Here is a 20,478-nt window from a genome sequence, read left to right on the forward strand (position 1 = left end):
AAACAGCAGAAGGACCTTATAGTATTTTACCTCTAACATTCTCCTATGGCCTACACTCTGCAAGGATAATGTTACAATAAGACTCCAGAGCACTGAATATAATCCACAGAAAAAGAACTACAAATGATGTATGAATTCCTACTATTCATATTACTCTTGTAACTCTACAATAGGAAATTCAATAGGTCATATCAAGTAGACTTTGGCTTATAAGAAAAAACTGAAAGCATTCTCTTCATAACAAATACAGTAATAGAAAAGGAATTACCAAATGTACCCAAATATAAGGGCCCAGAAGTACCTCTGTTATGCTGAGGGAATTTTAACTTTTCATAAAAGCATTTCAGAAAATTTTACATTTGTATTTACTTAAATCTCACTAATGCAGACAGATCATGTCCCTGAACTGTCACAGAGTTCCAGTTTCATACTCAAATTAACTGTTTTTGTATTTAAACTCACTTACTTGAGCAAAATAAGACATTAATTTAAAAGACTACTTAAGCACTTAGAGGGAAAACAACTACGTATATGATGTATTAAAACTACAGAACTATAATTTATTCAATAAATCTGAGAATTGAGATTTAACTTTCTCCAAAGCTGACACACTAATTAATTATACAAAGCTACATGGACAAAAATTAAAACCTGCTTGGTTTCATACAATGCGTTCTCTCTCCTCTTCTTTCTCCACATCGTCTTCATTTTGACCTTCGTCATGTAAAACCACAGAAGACGGAGCTACCCACTGATTCTTGGGGAGAAGCTCCACAGCCACAATATCTTCATGAATAGCTCGGTTTAAATTTTTGAGTCCTTGTAAGATTATCTGTATAAAAGAGCAAATGGCATGTGCCCAGAAATTTTCAACAGCAATAAAATAATGGGAAGGTTACCAACCAAAAGTTTAGATACATTTTGAATGTCTCTGTATATCTCTCTTTGCTTGAGGAAGAGTGTCGCTGAGCTAACATCTGTGCCAAACTTCCTCTATTTTATGTGGCATGCCTCCACAGCATGGCTTGACGAGCAGTGCTAGGGCCATGCCCGGGATCTGAACCTCGGAACCCTGGGCCACCGAAGCAGAGTGCATGAACTTAACCACTACGCCACCAGGCCAGCCCCTTATTCTGCCCTCTTAATTTCTCAATATCAAGTTAAAAAAAAAAAAACATGGTCAAAAAATATAGGTTGTGTTCCTGGCTTCACTGTAACTCTTACAACATTAGTACCAAAAGACCTTAAATTTTCTTGACCTCTCAGGGTCCTGATTAGTAAAATAAAGAGTACCTACTTTTATAGGCTGGGTTGAAGATTAAATGAAATGCAGCATGCAAAGCAGTTAGAAGAGCAGCTGGCAAATAGCACCCCAAAAGCAACTGCTTTTCACTTTCAAGTGAAGCCCTCTGGAACAATTACATGTTATGTAAATAGTATTTCTCATAACTGGTCATACCATATAAAATAGAATCATATTTATTATTATCTGGGTGACTAGATTTTTATTCTCCTAAAAGTACGTTAATAAAAAGTTCTTCAATAAGCAGTTTTCTAAAAAACTGATTAATTCTACTAGTATCTATGACTTCCCACATAACTGCCTTAAAACTGATAAACAGGGAGATAAAGCAAATTTAAATTCTCATATAAAATTTTAAACACTTATGAGAAAAAACAATGAACAGGAAGTATTTTAGAGTATAAGGAATTTATTTACACACTTGCCTCTTTATTTTCCTCAGTGTCACCATGAACCCAGACGGTAGCTTCTAAATAATTTTCCCTGCTGGCTCTAAATGTTCCTTGAAGGTATGTACCAGATTTTATGCCTTGTTGTAGCTTACTTAAGGGAAGATGCTCTGAAAATATTACTTTTCCACTTTCTATTTCACTCTGTGAAATAAACAAACCAAAAGATGTAGTTAGTATGCAATTCTGCTGTATGCTCAACAAATAACTATTATCACTAGCAGGTCATTTCTTTTACAAACCATCCACACTATGGTACATACAATTCTATGAATTTGAGAGACTATAGCACAATGAGAAAAAAATGCTTTCCATTTTTAGAGCAACTTACACAAATATTTCAATTTCATTACACTTAGGTGTTTAGCCACCAACATATGTCACTAAGAAGCTCTGCATAGCCCCATCTCCCCTCCCCAGGCCTCCCAAAATGAAGGTACGTAGTTAAGTGATCAAGTGAGCAGGTGGGTACATGAAGGCTAATTTGAAGCCTCAATTCCATGAAAAGATCGTGGCTACTGAAAGCACAAGAAAAGCTATTTTTATTCTGCCTATTCTAATAGCTAAGGATATAAGATGGAGGGAAGATGGAAACTGATGTAGATCGACCACAACACCTGTCTTGATTCTTAGACACCTCAACATCCAAAACCCTGATTGCTTGGCTCCTTTAGTTTCCTTCCTCATTTCCCACAAGCATTTTCCCACCTTCCAAGGAGATTACTTTATACCTTCTCCTTTTTTGCTTACCTCTGCAACTTCCCTGTTGTCCTTCTTCCCTCTCAGATCTATGAGCTCAATCTCCATACTGAGAATCAGAAGCAATCAGAGACCTACTTCATCCTCCCGCCACTAGATCTGCCCACCTACCTGCATCTGTACCACAACCTCAGCTTTCTCTCCTTTAACAATAAATAAAATGCTTCTGTTCTTTCAGTTGGGCACTACATACCATCTCCTCTTCTCTATTCAAGAACTTCATCCTGCAATTATCTTCCCTCTCTGGAATCAAATTTCCCCCTCTCTACTGTAACATTCTAACATCGTATAAACTTATAATAATATGACCTATTAAAAATGAATTAATTTTGTGTCCCAATCCAGACACTGGCCTGATCCTCTGTCCCACTTAACATCAAAATGCCACAAAAGCATTATCTACAATTGCAGTGTATTCCTTCTTCACAGGCAGTCTCTCATGAATCCACTACAAGCAATTTTCATCCTCAGTCAACGGAAACCATTATTGTCAAGATCACTAACAATATATTGTCTTAGCAAATTCGGTTGTCCATTCTCAGTCCTAGCAAAATTTTTTAAAATGACCTTTCCTTCTCTGAAATACTTTAGCATCCAAATCATCATTCCTTTGTTTTCTGTCCTACTTCACTGGTAGCTCCTCCTTAGTTTCCTCTGCCAATTCGCCTTTTCCTGATCTCTAAATGTTGAAGTGTCCCAAGGCTCAGTGACAGCCCCTCTTCTTCTCTTCATCTACATTTACTCTCTTATTTTCTCCCATGTTTAAAAAAAAAATCCTCTTGATTCTACTTGCTCTCCAACTACCACCTCATTTGTCTCCTTCCCATCACACAATTGAAAGTGTTACAATACTGTAATTTCTCCCTTCCCAGTTTTTCACCTATTCACACTTCCTTTTAGTTTTGTAAAGCAGCTGGCTGAAGACAAGCAGGGATGGGGAAGATGCTGTAAAGACTGGACGTATGTCTAACGGTCTATTACATAAAGCCTATTTCTATGATAACAACAACCACCATTTACTTTTACCATAGGCACGTGCCAGGCACTGAGAAAGAATTTTACTAATTCTACTGTTATTATCGCATTCAATCATAACGGTATGAAGTCATTACTAGTAAATATGCTTTACACATAAGGAAATGAGGGCTCACCAAAGTGTAATTACCCACTTAGCACACCCTCCCAAATCAGCTATGGCAGTAATCCCTTTACTCATCCCTTTGCCTCTAATCTTGCCCTCAATAATATGCATCATCTTACAAATCAGTCCTCTTTCAAATAACATTTCTGATCATTTACACAAATCAGTCTTCCTTCAAGTAAATACCATTTCTGATCATTCTCCCCCATTCCTCCCAGGCACACTCTCATACTCCCTTAATTTCTTTTAGCCTGCCATTATAATGTAGGGATCCCAGAATTCTATCTGAAACTTTCTCTTCACAGTAGCCCTTTAGTCAGATCCTTGTAGGACAGTTTGAAAATTACTGACCTACAGAACAAATTCTAGGTCCTCATTATCTGGCCCCTACCCTTCCCATTCTACGTCTTAAGACTCCTTCTCCTCCACCTTTGGGATTAATGCTACAGCTATATGTTCTGTGTCTGTAGTGTCTGCCACTTCTTTGTCAAATACTTACTACTTATTCACAAGCAGCCATGGATTCTTTTTTTTTTGGTGAGGAAGATTGTCCCTGAGCTAACAACTGCTGTCAATCTTCCTCTTTTTGCTTGAAGAAGACTGCCCCTGAGCTAACATCTGTGCCAATCTTCCTCTATTTTGTATGTAGGACGCCACCACAGCATGGCTTGATGAGCAGTGTGTAAGTCTGCACCTGAGATCCGAACCTGCGAACCCTGGGCCACCAAAGTGCAGCATATGAACTTAACTACTACGCCACCAGGCCAGCCCCTGTGGATTCCTTCATTTATTCATCAAACAAGTAGTCCCACCATGTGCCAGGATCTACTCAGATTACTAGAGACATATCAGGGAACAGTGCTATTTTAGAAGGTCAAGTCTTTTAGGAACAGCAATTCAATAAGCCTAGCAGAGAGCCACTCTTGTTGTTTCTAACCCAACTCCTATTCCAATTCCAGCTTACTCATCAATATTCCAATTCTTAAATTTGATAACCATAAGCCTATTAACCCAAAGTGACTATTTTAATATTTTCACTTTTCAAGAACAAAGTAAAACAAGCTCAAACATACCCCTTCTTCAGACAAACAAGCAAGACGATCTATGAGTTCGGGGTTCGCAGTTAGGCTCTTTACATATTCTTCACCTGAAAAATAAGTTTTGTTGTTCTTGATAAATTCAATTTTTTTTCTTACATATGAAAGGACAAGGATAATCCTGTTTGTGACAATATACCTGTCAACTTTTTTTGGAAAAAACCCCAATATCTGTTGATGTGGTCATGCCTAAGCAGAGGCAGTGGGTCAAGCATATCTATGAGCTTTTATTGCTAAGGCAATTTCAAATGGAGATGGGGGAAACTAACAGCCACTGGGCACCACAACTTACTTAGCTTAGAAATGCTGAGAAATTAAAAAACACAAAAATATCACATGAAGGTATATAAGAATATGAAAATATTAAATACTCAAGTAACCTCTGACCATGGGCCTGTTAACAGTTCCTATTTGCAAATGCATATAAAAATTAACAGCTTCTACATTAAGACTTACAAGTGAAAGCTGGTATTCCTTCTTCTATGGCTTTCTCTTTGTTTCTCCTGTCATTTGTTATGAAGACAACTTGCAGCTGATTCTCTGCTGACATTTTCTTCAAATGTTCATTGTACCACTTGGCTGCTACTCGAATGGCTCTATCATTCCTGTCATTAGCATTTTCTCCCTGTTCCTGCTCAACGTAAGTTTCTCTTAATGTAAAGGGAAGAAAAAAAAATGAAACAAGTGGAAATCAACAGAAACGAGGACATGTAAAAAGTCTTAGGACATAAATGCTTAATAAACACTAAACTTAAAGGTCAGTGGTGTATCTTTTTCTCTTGAATGTATTCACATTTATACCTCACAGAGGAAATAAATAGGATCCTTACAGGTAAGTTTTTAAGAGAACAATTTGGGTGGAAAAGAAGACAGTTCTATTATTAATAGGACAATAAAAAGGCTAAAAGCATTTTATTTCACAAAAACAAAAATTCAAGATCAGAATTTATTACTGAAGTATAATTGACATACAATATCATATTAGTTTCAAGTGTACAGCAGTGATTCGATCTTTATATACATAACAAAATGATCACTACAATAAGTCTAGTTACCATCTGTCACCACACAAAGTTATTACAGTATTATTGACTATACTCCCTATGCTGTACATTACATCCCCGTGACTTATAACCAGAAGTTTGCCCCTCTTCATCCCCTTCACCTATTTCTCCCACTCCTCCAAGCCCTCCCCTGCTCCGGTTTGTTTCCTGTATCTATGAAACTGTTTGTTTTGTTTTGTTTTGAGAAGATCAGCCCTTAGCTAACATCTGCCACCAATCCTCCTCTTTTTGCTGAGGAAGGCTGGCCCTGGGCTACCATCCGTGCCCATCTTCCTCTACGTTATACGTGGGACGCCTGCCACAGCATGGCTTGACAAGCCGTGTGTAGGTCTGCACCTGGGATCCGAGCTGGCGAACCCCAGGCCATTGAATTGGAACGTGAGAACTTAACTGCTGCGCCACCCGGCCGTCCTCTCGTTTGTTTTGTTTTTTTAGATTTTGAGATTAGAATTTATATCTTAGGTTGGGACATTAAACAAGTAACAGTTTGTTGGAAAAAACTGTAATAAAACTTAGTAGGTCTGATAATGAGATTTCATTCCAACTGTAGGTTGACAGTAATTCCTAAAAGCTACAAATAGGATGGTTAGATGATTGATGATCATATAATCCTACTTAATGCACATAAATTTTTACCAATGATAAATACTCAGTAAACGGCAGAGGCTATTTAGAGACTTAAAGGCCAGAATACAGATATGATTGCATATTCCTTCCAAGTCTATCCACTCTGAACTCCCAAACATGTCAGTACACTTATTTCTTTAAATCTGTTCTTCAAAGCCAAATTTAAGTAAAACAACAAAATTTGGAAGCATCATAACTTCTAGTGCTTGAAAATAACAGATTTAATTTTAGAACTTTAGACATTTATATTCATAGTTTTTAGAATTATTTTATTCCTCAACATTAATTGTACTTGCTAATGCTTAAACCTTATCAAATACAGTCATAAATTTTTGAATTGGTTTTAAAAGGACTTGAGCAACAGAGTCTTAGATGAGATTTGCTCAAGTGTCCTAAGATCAAAGATTCTTCCCATCAACCCCAGTATTACTAAGATCTAGTCACTGCACGAAAGCTAACAAAATTGCTAACCTCTGATTAAGAATCTGATGATCATGCTCCACAAAAACCTGGTCTTCTGTACTGTTTCTAGATTCACACCAGAGCTAGGAATAAGAAGTCTACAGTGCTTTACTGACACACTGTTCTTTACAAGAACAATATTTCAGTTTGGGGTATAGGAATAAAAAAGAGAAAATTAAGAAATTAAATATTTCTTAAAATTTGCATACTCCAATGGGATTTCATTACCAGACCTACTATCTAATCCAGTGGTTCTCAACCAAGGGGTAATTTTGCCCCCCAAGGAACATTCGACAACGTCTGGAAACATTCTGGGTTGTAAAAACCCTGTGGGTGAGGGGAAGACAGGGAAGGATTGCTATTGGCATCTAGTGGGTAGAAGCCAGGGATGCTGCTAAATATCCTACAATGTGTAAGACAGCCTGCCCACGACACAGAATATCCAGTCCAAAATGTCAACAGAGCCAAGGTTGAGAAGCCCTGATCTAACCTAATAAAAGTATACTAGGACTCAACATAGGATATTTATGTAACATAATAGCAATATATTTCCTGAAACTACTTATTATGTTCAAGGGTCTTGAATCTGTAGCATAAAAAGAATTCCATTTTTCAACCTTACGTTCTCGACGTGACCAGTTATAAAGTATTAGTTTTTAAAGCCCCTTAAGAATAAATCTGCTTTATATTTTTAAGCCTTTCCTTCACAAACTTACATTTTACTAACCTATGTCGATTAGCCATATAATATGGTATTCCAGGAACCTAGGCAAATCTCATCTTCCAAGGTTCTATTGCTCAGCTCATGCTAAAATCAACTCAAAATGAAAATATTTTGGAAATAAAAGTACCTACTGTAGCCTGGTGTCAGGAGACCTTGGTTCTACGTTTGATCCAATCAATGCCTACATTACTTTAGTGAAGTCTACTTAGCATTATCTTCTGCAGAACTGGGTAAAAACCAAATAATACCCCCACAAATATGAAACCTATGCGTATCTTCCGACAATGTCACTAATTACTGCCAGGAACCGTCTCCCAAATTTAGCTAACTCCATGGTTTTCTGATAATTAATATAATTTACCGCCTACCTATGGTGCTCATTAGTGAACGTATAGAAATGCTTCTCTTGGTTATTAGTCACATCTCGGATTCGTTTATATACAGGAGCACTCCGATTTCTCACTTCTTGGAGAACTGTTTGTAGCACAATTACATTCCTGATGGCAGGGTCCTCAAGAACATCAATCTTAAAAAGAAATAATAATAATTTTTCCTATGTTCATTTGTAAATTGTTTTTGTCGAACAAAAAACCCTGTCGGCTCGAAGAACAGTAAATACACATTAAGGTAAGGAGCTATTTTCCTATAGAAAAGCCTTCAGCTCAATTACGGAAGAGCACATATAAACAGACTAAATGACAAAACTTCGTAGAATAAAGCCTATTTATAAAGAAATACGTTGGCCCACTAGTTTTCGTTCGTAGGCACTTACAAGCTGCCTGGGGGTCGCAGGCTGGAGGCCACAGAAGCCCAGGTCCCCGGCCTCCAGACACTTACAATCTAAGGCAGAAGAGACACCAGGAGTTAGAATATTAACGTATCTTAAAATTCTTACGACTCCAAGAACTCAAAAAAACAGTACAAGGAAAAGAACCTTGGCCTGGCGGACAGGAGGCATGTGTCCCGATGGGGTTTGCGTCTCCCTAAGTACACGATGTTGCACAAGTAGCTCTTCCTGGGGCCTCAGTTTCCCTATCTGTCACACCCCTTCTGGGGAGGGGAGCCGCACTGCCCTCGGTTCGCCCGCCCGCCGACGCACCTGATGCAGCAATACGTTGGTGTCTGGCAGCAAGTAGTGCGGCTGCGGGCAGAGACTGCTCGCCGGGTCCAAGGGCTGCGGCTCGAGAACCGGGCCCTCGTGCGCATCGCCGCACGCCACGCACCCGGGTGCGCCGCAGCCGATGTCGTCGCGCAGGTAGTGCTCACGCACGATCTTCATCACGCCGCCCGCCCGCGTCTTTTTTAAGAAAGTCTTGGACTTGAGCATCTTGCGTCGCGTGCGGAATCCCTACCCGCACAGCGCTCTTCCGGCGAAAAGTGTCAAGGTACGAACCCTGTCGCCCAACCATACCACACCCAGACGTTCGCCTCTTCCCGCTCCAGGATGTTAGTAAGCACTTCTCGCGGGAAAACGTGGAGACGGACGTTGGTTGGCTCTCTGAGGACTGCGAGGATTGGGCGAAAGCGAGGAGCCCGGGAGGATGGGCGGAGCCCGGAGCCATTTCCGTCCGTGAACTGGGCGGGGCCCGCCTCTGGACTCTAACTCCCAGCATGCATTGCTTCCCGCGCCTGAGTGGATCCGGGCTGAGTTCCGGCAGCGTGGGTGGCTGCCAGCTGCAGCTCCCACAGTCCTGGTCCGGGCGCGGAAATGGTTGTCTTGGTTACGGCTCCTAACGGTCTCCGGCCTGAGATTCCTTGTTGAGGGGCTACGACCTGAACTGCTGTCTGGAGACGCCTTCAGCTCCTCGAGTGGCGGCAGTGCCTGCTGGTCCGGCCTACGACGTGGAGTAACTGAAGCTTTCCAGGTAGCTCGTGGTTCTCCCTTCCTTTCGCGCGTGGGGCAAGGAATCCTCCGATGCTGCCAGATTGGGGTTTATTCTTCACGCCGCACGTGTGGGCAGTCCTAGTCCCTCATCGTTTGAAATCCAAAGATGTTGCCTGTTTTGGGTGTCACCTTTCCTTACCCCTTTCCCTGTAAAAACGAGGGTGGCAGATCCAACTAAAGGTCTGCCCGTTTCCCCTCCGTACACCTTTTTCTGATCATTCAGTTTGGAAAAACTGATATCTGCAACACAGTAAATAACATTATATCCTGTAGTATTAAAATAAGGGAGTTGCTAAAATTCTTGCAAAAGGGTTAGAATTTCGACTTAGAGTACTTGAGTTTTTCTCTTCTACCCTCTTGTTTCCCTTTGACTGTCTACAAGTCTATAAAAAAGTGTTTTATCTCACTGTTTCCCATTTTAAAAAATCTTCAGGGATGCCTCATTGCCTGTGGAATAAATTTGGAACACATTTTGGCATTCAAGGCCCTCCACCGCGTTGATTGTTAAGGGTGTGCGTGTGTTTGTGTTTGGGGGTGGAGGGAGTCACTACTCAAAGTCACAAAGACTTGGCCCCATGCCAACCACCATTATGTTTCACTGTTGTTTTACACCTTTGCCACCTCTGTATCAACTTTAAGACCTGCCTGCTTTCCCTTAACTCCTCTCCAAATCCTTCACGATTCTAAGTCCTACCTTTGTATACCCTTCGCCTGACCAACTCAGAAATGATTTCTCTAATGTTGCACGTGTGCTGCTTTTATTAGTAGCATTCCTGGGTATTAGTGATTTACGACTTTATCCTTTATCTAGTACATTTCTTTGTTTTCTCCAAGTAAGATTCCTGCCCCCAGGAACTGGGTTTTTTATTCTCAAACGGCTGAGTTCATAGTGGGATTTAATGAGTATGATTTAATTTATTTGATTTGAGCAATAATTTACTAATCTGTCCTAGACTTGGGGGTCTTCCAGATTGCCTAATAGTGACTTAGGAAATCCTTAGTATCTCTTTAATATACTTTATGCTTTCCATAGAGTGTTTGAGTGTGTTTAAATTAGTATTTTTTAACCTACAGAAAATTGAAATAGAGTTGGAGAAGAAAACTGACCTGTAATAATAAAAAATGTCTCGAAAAATTGCCAAGGCATCAAAAAAAGTCAACATCTCTAGCTCTCTGGAATCCGAAGATATTAGCTTAGAAACAACCGTTCCTACCGATGATATTTCCTCATCAGAAGAGCGAGAAGGTAGGGGCAAAATCACCAGACAGCTAATTGAACGGAAAGAACTGCTTCATAATATTCAGTTACTGAAAATAGAGCTATCCCAGAAAAACATGATGATCGACAACTTGAAAGTGGATTATCTTACAAAGGTGAGATTGGTTAAATTTTATCTATATGCTTTATTGTCTTCAAGCTGCAGATAAATTGTTAAATATATACATGTAATCTGAACCTGAAATGATACATTCGTCGTTTCAAGAATATAGTTATATTTTCTTGCCTAGTTTTAAAAAGCTGTTTTTGAAAGGAGAGAGGGAGTGAGTAATATTTCTGTGTACTAAATAGTAAGTCCTGAAAGAAGAGATGACTTAAAGGTGGGCAGGGATGAACTGATTCTGTGGGCTCAATTTTTAAAATCTAGCATGTGTGAGGTATGTTTTCTTAGGTGTTTTTTCTAGCCAAGTTGTTTCCTCCTTCATTTAGAACTAACCCTGGGGCTGACCCAGTGGCGTAGTGGTTAAGTTCATGTGCTCTGCTTTGGCGGCCTGGGGTTTGCAGGTCCGAATCCCGGGCAGACCTACACACCACTCATCAAGCCATGCTGTGGTGCATCCCACATGCAAAATAGAGGAAGATCGGCACAGATGTTAGCTCAGTGACAGTCTTCCTTAAGGAAAAAGAGGAAGATTGGCAACAGATATTAGCTCAGGGCCAATCTTCCTCACCAAAAAAGAAAAAAATTAAAAACTAACCCTGATGAGACTAGTTTGATAAGGAGAATCAAGATCATAATTATATTATTGAATCTGTATAGTCCTCTGACCTGGAGATTTGGTTTCTTTGGTATCCTTCTATTTGATACTTACTATATTTGTCTTTCTGTTTGGTAGTTACTGTGTCATAGTAACAACTATAAATTGAATTACCATAGTTTTTAACAGGTAATGTTGCCAATAAGAAGAGCTGTCCTACTCCTTGTTTTTCTGCCTTGTATGGTTATTTACAGTTACAGAGTATTGTATGTAAGACCTGGTAAAGTTGTCACTAGCTATAGGAAATTTACAGTGATTTCAAAAAGAGAGGAGATACTTTTTAACTCTTACTACTTCTGTCTCTGAGAAATCTTTTCTTCCCAATGGTGAACCCTCCACCTCTGCTCTTGATCCCACCTCTTCCTGTCTTCCCTCCCATTTTGTTGTTTCAGTCATACTTTCTTTCTTATATCAGTCTACTATTTTAGCTCTTGCCTATGTATGCTTGTTCTTCAGTATCTTGCTGCTAGAAAAATTTCTTGACCATGTCTCTCTAGGAAAATGAAGTGTCCTAGACCCCAAGATCTTGATGAAGTAAAGAAATGGTTTAGGTACATTTTTTAAAATTATTGATAGCTAACATTTATTGACTGCTTATTCTGTGCCAGACACTGTTCTATGAGCTTTTCATCAGGGATATAAGGATGAAAATCTTGCATTCTAGCATTACAAAAAAGAAATTTTCTTCGCTAGACTAAGGCTCCATTGTAATGGTTGGAACTCACAGGAAAGGTACTGTGAACAGGTCTACCTGTTCTTGCTGTTAACATTTAAATGGCCTGATTTTAAGTTACTGAGCTTCCTGTCATTAGAAGCGTTCAAGTAGTCCTGAGTGATCAAGCGTTATGAATAGTATAGGTATTTCTGTTGTGGAAAAAGATTGACCCAGCTGTCCAGTGTTTCAGGAATTAAGTTCACTTGTTAGTACTAGAGAATTGGAAAAGGGTGGCTACTGATAACAGAAATGCAGAAACCATAGCTTAAGGAAAATAAGGATTTTATTTGTCTGGTATAACAGGAATCTGTAAATAGGTAATTTAGACCTGGTATGGTTACTACTTGTTATCATTAGGAACCCAGGCTACTTTTAATCTTCTGGGCATCTATTTTTAGCATTTGCTTTTCACCTCAAAATCACACATGGCTCATCTACCTCCAGTATTGTGTCCATATTACATGCAGAAATAAGGAAAAGGGTGATGGGAAAATGCAGCATATGCCAAGTGAGTCAGTCTCCTTTAAAGAGCCTTCCCAGAAGCTCCAGCCAGTGACTGCAGTTGACTAGAACTGGCCACCCCTAGTTGCAAGAAGTGGGAAGCTGGGAAATGTAAGTTTTTAACTGGACATGATGTTGTCATGAATAAAAATCAGAATTACCTCAGAAAGAAGGGAAGACTTGATGCTGGGAGATAAGTAACAGATTTTTCCTACTCGTCAAAGTCTTTTTTAGTTAGGAAATATGTGAATCTATGTAATCTAACATCTTTCCACACCAGTATGGCAGCAATACAATGTTTGTGTTTATTACAGTTTATTACTAATGTTACAGTTTATTACTATGCATGTTTTGGCCCATGTTGGTTTGATTTCTCCTTGTCTAAAAACAGGAACAGAGAGGTCCAAGGAAACTTAAAAGCAGTCGATTCCCACTTCCCACTCAGCTGCTTGCTAGCAGAGAGAACTTAGGAGGGTAGCTATGAAGGCCAAACTTCCTGATACTAGAGAATTGTTGGCATTCCATTTTTACCCCATCCGTTGCTGCCTAAATGCCCTTCCTTATTCCACTACTTTGATCCTTTCCTCTTCACTCTTCTTGCCAGTCTATTTTTAAATGCCAAAAATTCTTTTTGTTTAGCTCCCAGTAGAGATCTGTGGGTTCCTTATTGCTTCGGAAACGGAGAGCATCTTCCCAGCCTGATTGTCTCTGAGTTCAGGGACTTAACATAGAAGTCGGTTGAAATTGTGAAAGTTGTAACTCTGAAAAAGAAGTTTCTGTCCTTGTGGTAACAGTGTTCTTGATTTATGAAATAGTAATTAGGAGGAATGTGGTTATCATGTGTTGATTTAAGACATTTATTGAGACATTGCTGGGAATATAGCAATGAATATGACAGAGTCCCTTTTATATGGAGTCCCCATTCAAGTGAGAGACATGATCAAAAAACAAACCAGGTGTCTTCAAGGTCATGTGATATAGCATCACTTAGCAATGGCTTTAGATAAGAAGTCAGCAAACTTTTTCTGTGAAGGGCCAGACAGTAAGTATTTTATGCTTCGTGGGTCGCATATGGTCTATCACATATTATTCTTTGTTATTGTTGTTGTTTTGTTTTGTTTTTTTACTACCCTTTACAAATTTAAGACCCATTCCTAGCTCGGGCTGTAAGGACCTGGGCTGAATTTGGCCATCACCATTGTTTATTAACCCTTGCTTTAGACTGTGTAGTCAGAGAAGCTATTGGCAGATTTTAGGCAATTGAAGTACATGTCCTGAGTTTTGTATTCAAAATGGCACTGAAGTAATAGACTAAGGGCAGGTAAGCTACAAGCAAAAGACAGTTATTAGGCAATTGCCTTATGTAAGACTTCTAAGTTGCTGGCCTCGTCAACTGGAGCCATTTACTGAGAAATGGAAGGCTAGGGGAAAACTGCTCTGTGAGTTAAATATGAGTTCTGTTTTGAACACGTTAAACTTTAGACTCCTGTTAGACTCCTAAATGGAATTGTCAGTTGGAGTTTAGGGGAGAGTCCATGACTAGATGTGTGGGTGGGGGAGGGCACTTAAAGCCATGGGATTGGATGACTTCACCTAGGGAGAGCAGAGGGCCCCAAATCAAGGGGCAGTGCAACATTAAAAACGAGATAGAGGCAGAGAATCCAGGAAAGGGGCCTCAGAAGCCTGAGAGTGTCCAGTGAGTTAGGATGAAAACCAGAGACAAGTATCATGGAAGCCAGAAGAGGATGGAGCAGTCAGCTCTGTGAAATCATGCTGTTAAGTAAGATAAATATGCAGAAATAACCATTGGACTGGGCATTATGGAGGTGATTCATAGCTTCAACAAGAATAGTTTTACTGGAATAGTAAGAGACAAAAACTATATTGAAGTTTTGCTCTGATGGTGAGCAGAAAAATGGTACTGTAACAAAGGCAGTGGTGTAATCAAGGCTGTGTGGTTTGTTGTTTTGTTAGTGGAAGATAGAACATTTTGGTTAATGACAGGAATGATCCAGTAGAAAGGGGGAATTTGATGATGCAAGATATTAAGCATTGGCTATTAATCTATTTTAAGGGGTGAACAAGAATTGCCTGGGTTTACGGAGAGAGAGTAAAGAATTCTCTAAATAGACTAAGGGTAAAATCCAAGTGCATAGAGGCTTAAGAGAGAGCACAGCATATTTGGGGAATGGCAAGCACTTAATTTGGCTGGAACAGTGTTTTCTTTTAAGTTAGTGATGAGAAGTGATTGGCGAGGGCCAGGTAAAGAGGGACTAATATATTATGCCATAAAGTTTGCAATTTATTGTGAAGACAGCATCCTCTGAAGGATTTAAAACTAGGGAAATAAATTTTTGATAGCATTTTTCAAAGGTAAAATAAAAGAATAAAAGATAGGTTTGGAGGTTGACAAAACTAGAGGCAGGGAAACCGTTGAGTAGACCACTATAATAGTCCAGGTGAGAGACAATAGAGGTCTAACTGAAGACTTGTCAGTGGCTATTAAAGAGGACAGTTTTGGCAGCAATTTATGAAGTAAACTCCACAACAAAAAACTGGTGTCTGATCAGAATAAGCAGTGGGGGAGAATTAGACATAGCAAACATGACTCAAATGTTTTTGCTTTGGAAACTAGGGAGGTGCAAGGAATAGAAGATTAGGTAAGGTTGATGACTTGTTTTGTTTTGGACGTTTATAATAGTTAATTGAAGATGTGTAGTAGTCAAATGTGTGAATCTGGAGTACAAATGCAGTCTGGCCTGGAAATCATTACCTGGGCAAGGCACCAACACACAATCCCAGTTATCAGTGGGCTTCTCAGTGAGAGTGGGTTAAGGGAAAAATAACAGTCTTAATGACAGCCTGGCAAAAAACCGTTTATGAGGCAGCAGTTTCAAACCATAGCGTAGAAACCATTGGTATGAACAGACTTTGTAGTTTGTGGACACAAGCGTTGCAAAAAATCCTCTATCCATTTTTAGCCTATTGCTTTTAAATGCTTTTTAAAATTTTTACTATCTTTCAAACAGAAGAGTTTTTATAGTGATAAATTTGAAAATTGACCATGTAATGTACCTTTTTCTCTTTATTAAGATTGAAGAATTGGAGGAGAAACTTAATGATGCTCTTCACCAGAAGCAGCTGCTAACATTGAGATTAGACAACCAACTGACTTTTCAACAGAAGGATGCTAGGTAAGAAAAGTTTTTAAAAAGCCACAGTTCCTATTTAGCTGTTAAAAGTAATGTCATTACCTGTTCGTACATGTGATTTATAATTATAAGCTAAAATAGAGAAATTTTAAGTCAAAGATGGTAATAATTTTTACATACAGAGCAACAAAAAAAGTAGGTTACTGGATACAGTACACGAAATACAGAAAGTCAAAATTCAACATTCATTCAGCAAACATTGCCAATGTAAGTTATCATAAAAGACAATGCAAGCTTTCTAAACTGACCACCACTTGGCCTGCTGTCTGGATTAAACTTTCTTCTTTTGCTCTGTAAAACATGCTGATTGAGTCTTGTGGCCCATTGAACTCTCCTAGCTTAAAGTACCTTCTATTTGCCTGCATACTTTCTCCATCTCAGAGTGTGGCTATCAAGAGTCCATTGTCTTTACTCTCAAATATGCTTAGGTGAATTGTACTTATTAAACTTATATAACTTAATTAAAAATTATATAAGCAAGTAGGAGTACAAAAAAAGATGTCGTTCCTATGAAAACTATAATGAAGTCTTTGGAAAGTTTCAATAAAAGTGAGTGACTAAAAAAAAATCATCAAATTAAATATAAGCAAGACAGGTTTAGAGATTAGGGGCAAAAATCAAACAAATCTATAAGAAGTATCCCATCATCTTTCTTCTGAAGTGTCTTTTAAGTTCTCCTCCATTGTTATGAAATTGAACTTGGAAATGATGAACAATGATTTACACAAAAACAAAGCATACCTCTGTATTAAAAAAATCTGGACCCTATGTAAAAAATTTGGCTGATGAATGTTTATTTCTATATTTTAATTAGAAGTAAATGTGTAAACTAAGATATCACCTTACACCTGTTAGAATGGCAAAAATATCCAAAACCAAGAGTGACAAATGTTGGAGAGGTTGTGGAGAAAAAGGAGCCCTCATACACTGTTGGTGGGAATGCAAACTGGTGCAGCCACTATGGAAAACAGTATGGAGATTTCTCAAAAAGTTAAAAATAGAAATACCATATGACCCAGCCATCTCACTACTGGGTATCTATCCTAAGAACCTGAAATCAGCAATTCCAAAAGTCCCATGCGCCCCTGTGTTCATCGTGGCATTATTTACAATAGCCAAGATGTGGAACCAACCTAAATGCCCAGCAACTGATGATTGGACAAAGAACATATGGTATATATATAAAATGGAATACTACTCAGCCATAAAAAAGGACAAAATCGTCCCATTCATAACAATGTGGATGGACCTTGAGGGTATTATGTTAAGTGAAATAAGACAAACAGAGAAAGACAAACTCTATATGACTCCACTCATAGGTGAAAGTTAGCATAGAGACAAGGAGATCTGATCGGTGGTTACCAGGGGAAAGGAGCGGGTGGGGAGAGGGCACAAATGGTGAAGTGGTGTACCCACAACATGACTAACAATAATGTACAACTGAAATTTCACAAGGTTGCAAACTATCATAATCTTAATAAAAAAAAAAAAAGTAAATGTGTAAAGTAGGTATCTTTTCCCTTTGTAAGATTTCACTGTTTAGCTGATACTTTTCAAAATTTCCTGACCAATTATTAGCCACTGTCACCTATGATCAGTGGCTCTCAAACTTTAGCATACATCAGAACCACCTGGAGGGCTTGTTAAAAAAGATTGTTGGGCCCCACCTTCAGGTTCTGATTTGGGTTGGGTCTTGAGAATTTGCATTTCCACCAAGTTCCCAATGCTGCTGCTGCTGCTGGTTCAGGGATAATGCTTTGAAAACCATGACATTCAATAATAGGGCTTTTACTCTAATTCTTTAGATATTTATCAGATTGAATGATACTGACAGTACAGTTAGGAGGCTATTGCAATAATCCTCTTGGTAGCTGATGGTGGTAAAAAGTACTTGGATTATGAATATATTTTGAAGATAGAGCTGATAGGATGTCCTGATGAACTGTATGTGGGGTTTAAGAGAAAAAAGGGAGCCAAGGGCTGTGGCAACATTTTTGGCCTGAATAAATGAAGGATAAAGTTGCTGTCAACTAAGATGGAGAAACAGTGGAATAGCTGTGTGAGTGGAGAGCAGGAGTTCATTTTGCACATATTAAGTTAGAGTTGTCTTGTTAGAAATCCATGTGGAAGTATATGAAAATTCTGGTCTAGGGATATAAATGTGGGAATCATTAGGATATAGACAGTATTTAAGTCATGAGGCTGGATGAATTCCCCAAAGGAGTGAATATAGAAAGAGGAGAGGACCGAGGACCGGGTACTCCAGCATTTAGAAAAACTAGAAAAGAAGACTGAGAAATCACCACCGGTAAAATAGGAGAAAAATGAACAGAGTGAACAGAGTGTGGTGTCTTGGAAGCCAGGAGAAGAAAGTGTGTAAGGAAGGAGAGACCAGTTGTGTCAAGTGCTATCATTAGGGTAGGGATGGAAAGAACTGAGAATTGTTCCTTAGCAATCTGGATGTCTTTGGTGACCTTGAGATGTCTGTAGGAGGGTCAAAACCTGACTGGCATGGATTGAAGAGGAAAAGCATTGGAGACAGTGAATGTATACAGCTTTTGAGAAGTTTTGCTCTGTGGGGGAGCAAAAAAGGGGAAGTGAAATGGAGTCAAAAATTGTGTTTTTCATTTGTTCATTTGTTTGAGGTAGGAGAAATAGCGTGTTTATATGTTGATGGGAGTGATACAGTAGGGAGGGGAAAAAATCAGATGGTCACTTCTTGCTCAAAATCTTTGGGTAGGTAACTAACAATAACACTGCCTACTACATGTATTCTTTGAGAATGGTGATTATGTGCAGATTACTGTTTTCATTACCTCGTTGGTTGAATGAATACTTTACGATGGTTCAGTGTTGCCATCTTAAAGAGGTATACCTTGAAGTACCTGGATAAAGGAAATGAAAATTACATTAATGAGTAGAGTCCAAAATAGATGTATAAGACTTAAACCTTAAGCAGAGGAAATGTATAATGTTTAAAATTATTCTTCAAGAATATTCTCTGTTTAATAATTTATGCGGCTGTACATTTAATGAGTATAGAATTGTCATTTCATGTTTAACTGGTTAGGTAAATAAGTGTTTAGTCGCTACAGTCAAAAATACTATTGAACTCATTTCCTAGTTTTATGTTACTATAAAAAGGTGACTTTAAGAAAATTAAATCTCAAGAATTTTTTTAAGCTTGCCATAAATTCTCTTCTAACAGAAAATATCAAGAACTAATGAAACAAGAAATGGAAACTATTTTATTGAGACAGAAACAGCTAGAAGAGACAAATCTTCAGCTAAGAGAGAAAGCCGGAGATATTCGTCGAAACCTGCGTGCCTTTGAGTTGACAGAGGAGCAATATGTGAAACTGAAAGGTTTCCCTGAAGATCAGCTTTCTATTCCTGAATATGTATCTGTAAGTGTCTTCTATCATTTTTAAAAAACTGCATGTATTTTCAGACTAAAATTTGCCATTTATGTTGTAGCCATAACCTTTGAAGTACCCAATTGATAAATTATTTTATGGCCCTGATCCGAAGATGGTAAATTGTGTTCAATCACCAAATTTTAAAGGGTCTTGACCATTGATTGCAGAAGTCCAGCAATAAATAGAGCCCTGAAGTTAGTGGCTGCGTAGTCTATAGAAGTGAATTATTTTGTCATAAACTGGTGGTTTGTAACATTATCAAAATGAAAAATTATAGAGATAAACAACAGACTAGTAGTAACCAGGGGTTAGGGATAGTTGAGGAGAGGGGAGCTGATATGCTTATAAAGAAGTCGGATGAGGGAGATCTTTGTGGATCTGTAGTTCAGAATCTCCATTGCAGTGTTGGTTACGCAAATCTACACATACGATTCATCTGTGGCAGTGCTCTCAAATTTTTTGGTGTCAGCATCCCTTTACACTCTAAAAATTATAGAGGACCCCAAAAAGCTTTTGTTTGTGTGCTGTATCTATTACTATTTATCATATTACAAATGAAAACTGAGACATTTTTAAAACACAAGTACATAAGCACACATTCCATTAGCCTTAAGGGCTGTGATATCGTCACACGTCATGTGGTTACTGGCAAATGCTACTGAACAGGCATAAGAGAATGAGAGTGAAAACAGGCAAAAAATCTTAGTATTGCTAAGAAAATAGTTTTGATCTTATGAATTCCCTAGAGTAGTGGGGTAGGGACTGGGGCTCCCCAGACCATACACATTGAGAAATGCTGGTTTCTGATATATAGATGTCATTCCACCTTAAGAGGCTTGAATTTTTTCATCTGTGGAAGGGTTAATAATAATCATAGCGCCTTCTATTGGGGTAAAGGTGAAGATTAGCTATGATTATCTATGTAAAATGTTCAGCACAGAACTTAGAACATAGTAAATACATAATAAATATTACCTGTTATTTTTGCTGGAGTGATGGTTGCTACACTTGGTTCTGATTTGGATAAGGTTTCCAGATGAATGATTTTCTATGAAATGAAGTATTACCTTTTTGTCCAGCTTT

At 38.7% G+C, this 20,478-nt stretch overlaps 2 protein-coding genes across 10 annotated transcripts in view; one reads left to right on the plus strand and one right to left on the minus strand.

Annotated features, from left to right (window-relative positions):
* DIS3 (DIS3 homolog, exosome endoribonuclease and 3'-5' exoribonuclease) overlaps positions 1 to 9,256 on the minus strand; it is a 27,654-nt gene extending 18,398 nt beyond the window's left edge. The window contains exons 1-8 of one of the 5 annotated variants that reach the window (XM_070578439.1): positions 8,726 to 9,089; positions 8,399 to 8,466; positions 7,995 to 8,152; positions 7,140 to 7,229; positions 5,206 to 5,399; positions 4,726 to 4,799; positions 1,729 to 1,896; positions 668 to 832 (exon numbers count right to left, since the gene is read on the minus strand). In XM_070578439.1, the coding sequence (XP_070434540.1) occupies positions 668 to 832; positions 1,729 to 1,896; positions 4,726 to 4,799; positions 5,206 to 5,299 (501 nt within the window). In that variant the 5' untranslated portion in view covers positions 5,300 to 5,399; positions 7,140 to 7,229; positions 7,995 to 8,152; positions 8,399 to 8,466; positions 8,726 to 9,089. Of the gene's footprint in view, positions 1 to 667; positions 833 to 1,728; positions 1,897 to 4,725; positions 4,800 to 5,205; positions 5,400 to 7,139; positions 7,230 to 7,994; positions 8,153 to 8,398; positions 8,467 to 8,725 lie in introns of all 5 variants that reach the window. The other 4 variants (XM_070578437.1, XM_070578438.1, XM_008534572.2 and 1 more) reach the window with 4 other exon arrangements.
* Positions 9,237 to 20,478, plus strand: part of PIBF1 (progesterone immunomodulatory binding factor 1) — a 175,264-nt gene continuing 164,022 nt past the window's right edge. For 4 of the 5 annotated variants that reach the window (XR_011527894.1, XR_011527896.1, XR_011527895.1 and 1 more), the window contains exons 1-4: positions 9,254 to 9,491; positions 10,586 to 10,885; positions 15,858 to 15,958; positions 19,185 to 19,383. Coding sequence is in view for 2 of the 5 variants with exons in the window: in XM_070578442.1 (XP_070434543.1) it covers positions 10,634 to 10,885; positions 15,858 to 15,958; positions 19,185 to 19,383 (552 nt within the window). In the remaining 3 variants the exon portion in view is untranslated. Of the gene's footprint in view, positions 9,492 to 10,585; positions 10,886 to 15,857; positions 15,959 to 19,184; positions 19,384 to 20,478 lie in introns of all 5 variants that reach the window. The other variant, XM_070578441.1, reaches the window with a different exon arrangement.

This window comes from Equus przewalskii, chromosome 16, assembly GCF_037783145.1.
Source record: "Equus przewalskii isolate Varuska chromosome 16, EquPr2, whole genome shotgun sequence".
NCBI classification, from domain to species: Eukaryota; Metazoa; Chordata; class Mammalia; order Perissodactyla; family Equidae; genus Equus; species Equus przewalskii.